The 3,178-nt window shown below is 32.2% G+C and overlaps 1 protein-coding gene across 1 annotated transcript in view; it reads left to right on the forward strand.

Moving 5' to 3' along the window:
* Nucleotides 1-747: 747 nt before the first annotated feature.
* The window catches only part of LOC106774243 (dnaJ homolog subfamily B member 1), a 4,289-nt gene continuing 1,858 nt past the window's right edge, over nucleotides 748-3,178 (forward strand). The window contains exons 1-2 of the mRNA XM_014661172.2: nucleotides 748-1,097; nucleotides 1,467-1,876. Of these exons, the coding sequence (XP_014516658.1) occupies nucleotides 933-1,097; nucleotides 1,467-1,876 (575 nt within the window). The 5' untranslated portion in view covers nucleotides 748-932. The remainder of the gene's footprint in view (nucleotides 1,098-1,466; nucleotides 1,877-3,178) is intronic.

The following is a 3,178-nucleotide window of genomic DNA, read 5'->3' on the forward strand; positions in this document are numbered from 1 at the left end:
TTCTCTTTGGCGATGATCACCTGATTGGTGTGAGCTTAAGGGGACATTTGTTTCAGTTACTTCAGTGATAGGTGATCGAGGAGATTCAGTAAAAAAGTCGAACGAATCTACAGGTATAGATATTATCTTTCATAGGTTTATTTCTTATAGTGGTTAATTTGTCATATATATAATATTCATTTTAGTAGTATTTTACTATTAAAAATGGGATGTTACATTACAAATAAAAAAAATATTCATCTTTAATGTTAGGTTATAGTTTTAAATAAAATTAATTTTATAAAAATATTTATAAGATAAGAAGAATCTTTTAATATTACATCATATTAATTTTAGTAAAAACATACAAATACTTTTTAGAATAAAAGAATATTGCAAAGTATGCTAAATGGCACAACATCATCGTTATTAAATGAGTTTAATAAATCATTTCTATGGAATTTTTTACACAGTAAATTAATAAAAAAAAAATTCACATATCTATAATTTTTAAACATTAAATATATTACCATATATATATATATATATATATATATATATTGTAACTAAATGACAATGCAAAATATGGTTTTTCGATATCCAAATTAAATTCTTATTTGGTATAAGAAGTCGACAAAAAAAGTATAGAAAAACACATGACAATGATGTATGATTGTGTTAAATAATTATTATTGTTTTTTATCATGTAATATAACCCTATTCAATTAAATGTTTATAGATGTTACATGTATTTTATACACACAAAAAAAGTACGACTCCAAAGTTGGAGGACAACTGGGCCTGATACTAGTGAAAAGTACAAGAGTGTTGTTTGTTGAGCCCAGACAAGTTTGTATGACTGTGTTCGTGGATATGTCTTGTTTCGCCTCTTTCTTCCACCGGTGACTCTAAACTACGCAGACGTTGTTCTTCCGGCTGAGGCAAATTGGAAAATGGGAGTGGACTATTACAAACTTCTTCAGGTAGATCGAAGTGCCAGCGATGAGGATCTCAAGAAAGCTTATCGAAGGCTTGCTATGAAGTGGCACCCTGATAAGAACCCTAACAATAAAAAGGATGCTGAAGCCAAATTCAAGCAAATCTCGGAAGCTTATGATGTACGAATTCTCTCAACAAAAAATTTTCTTCATGCAGTGCCAATTGCATATGGAAAAAAGCTAAAACTTCTATAAAAGATTTTATGTTTTTCTTTGTTTCTTTGTTATAATATGAACTTTTAGGTGTTGAATTTTGTGTTCTTGAGAATTGGAATTGTGGGTTTTATGTCGCCGTATATATGTAATTTTTGTCTCCCAATCTCAATGTAATGCCGATTGGATTGCGAAAGCAAGCGGGTGAATTTATCAGTGCTTTTATTTCTTTTACTAATTTCTGCAATTTGAAATTTGGGGTGTCCAGTTTTGCATTTTCTTGTGATTTGGATCATTGGAATCATGGGTTATGGTGGTGATTTGATTTGTGAATAGGTTTTGAGTGATCCACAAAAGAGGGCAGTGTATGATCAGTATGGTGAGGAGGGATTGAAAGGGCAGGTGCCACCTCCGGGTGCTGGTGGATTTTCCGGTGGCACTGATGGTGGATCAACGACTTTCCGGTTCAACCCTAGAAGTGCAGATGATATATTTTCGGAGTTCTTTGGGTTTTCGAGTCCCTTTGGAATGGGGGATATGGGTGGCCGTGCCGGTCCATCTGGCTTTCCCAGATTTGGGGATGACATTTTTACCTCTTTTAGTAGGAATGCGGCTGGAGAAGGCTCTGTCAATGTGCCAAGGAAAAGTGCACCTATTGAGAGAACCTTGCAATGCAGTTTGGAGGATTTATACAAAGGGACTACCAAAAAAATGAAGATTTCCAGGGATGTGATTGATGCTAGTGGGTAAGCTATACAGTTTTAACTTGTTACCAACTTCCTTTCCTTCCATTCGTTAACAACATATGAAGTTTCTTGTTGTATTTTTTATTGGATAGATATGACTTGCTAAATTCCCAATTAGGTTGCATTATTTGCTTTGTTTGAGTTTGATAATCACTTCTCTCAATAGTTTTGGTAAACTTGAATTTGAAATGTAGGTTCACAGTCTCGTAGCCACAGGGTAATAAACTTTTCTCTAATAAAGTGCTTAATAAATTCTGTTATTCACGATTTCTTTTATGTATATGAAGATCTGTAGCTCGTAGTACTTGAGTTGGATCTGCCTATTTTCTTGCAATACGCTGTTTCCTTAAAGAATATTCTAAATTTTTATGTGAATATATATGGCACAGTACTTTGCTATCATTGTGTTAGTAATTTAATCCAAAAAAAAATGATAGAAAATTACTGTATATTTGCAGTTTGTGTTATTCATTCAAAATGCAAGGTAATTTAGTTATGCTGTATGACTTCTTGGACATATTTTATCTTTTGATTAGTTTCCTTTCATATCATTGTTCATGCAAACATAAAGGAATTTTGTGGCGGATTCTAACAGTTATAGATTATTATTACTATGATGTTTTGTCATTTTCTATTCAGTAGGCTACTGTTGCTAAATATGCAAGTTCTACGTATTATCTTGTTTTTGGTTTTTACTAGATCATGTGCATCCTATAGCCTTCTGCCTTTGTTGGTCCATATTATTTGGTATGCTCATAAGCACCAAAGGAATGTCATCTGTGTTTATAAGTGCAAAATTCAAGTAGATCTGAGTGTTCTTTTTCAAAGATTCATCTTTGTGCTGTTTTAATCTGGAGGGGCTTGTTAATTTTTTATCTGTATTGAGCAAATACCACTGTGTTAAAGGTTTCAATACACAAAAATATTCAGGGGAATGAATCTAGTAGTAAGATGGGGATGTTAAATATCAAGGTTAACCTGGAAATGTGGAAAAGGGATAGATGCTTTGTCTATTGACATAGAATAAATAAACGGGAATTGAGCCATAAAATATTCAGTTTAACTCCATTCTTAGTAAAAGAAGAGGCAATTTAAGATAGTATATTGCTTGATAGAAAAAAAAAAAAAAAAAAAAAAAAAAAAAAAAAAACTAGGAAACAATTGAAGCCACATTGGTGTTTGTCTTTCTCTAAAGGGAAGAAAGATCATCTTTGAAATCAATGCTGATTTTATTTTCTAAGAAGAAAGCTGCAATTACTGAGATAAAATAAATGTTTTGATTGGTGAACAATAACAATGGTA

This window comes from Vigna radiata, chromosome 9, assembly GCF_000741045.1.
Source record: "Vigna radiata var. radiata cultivar VC1973A chromosome 9, Vradiata_ver6, whole genome shotgun sequence".
Taxonomy (NCBI): Eukaryota; Viridiplantae; Streptophyta; class Magnoliopsida; order Fabales; family Fabaceae; genus Vigna; species Vigna radiata.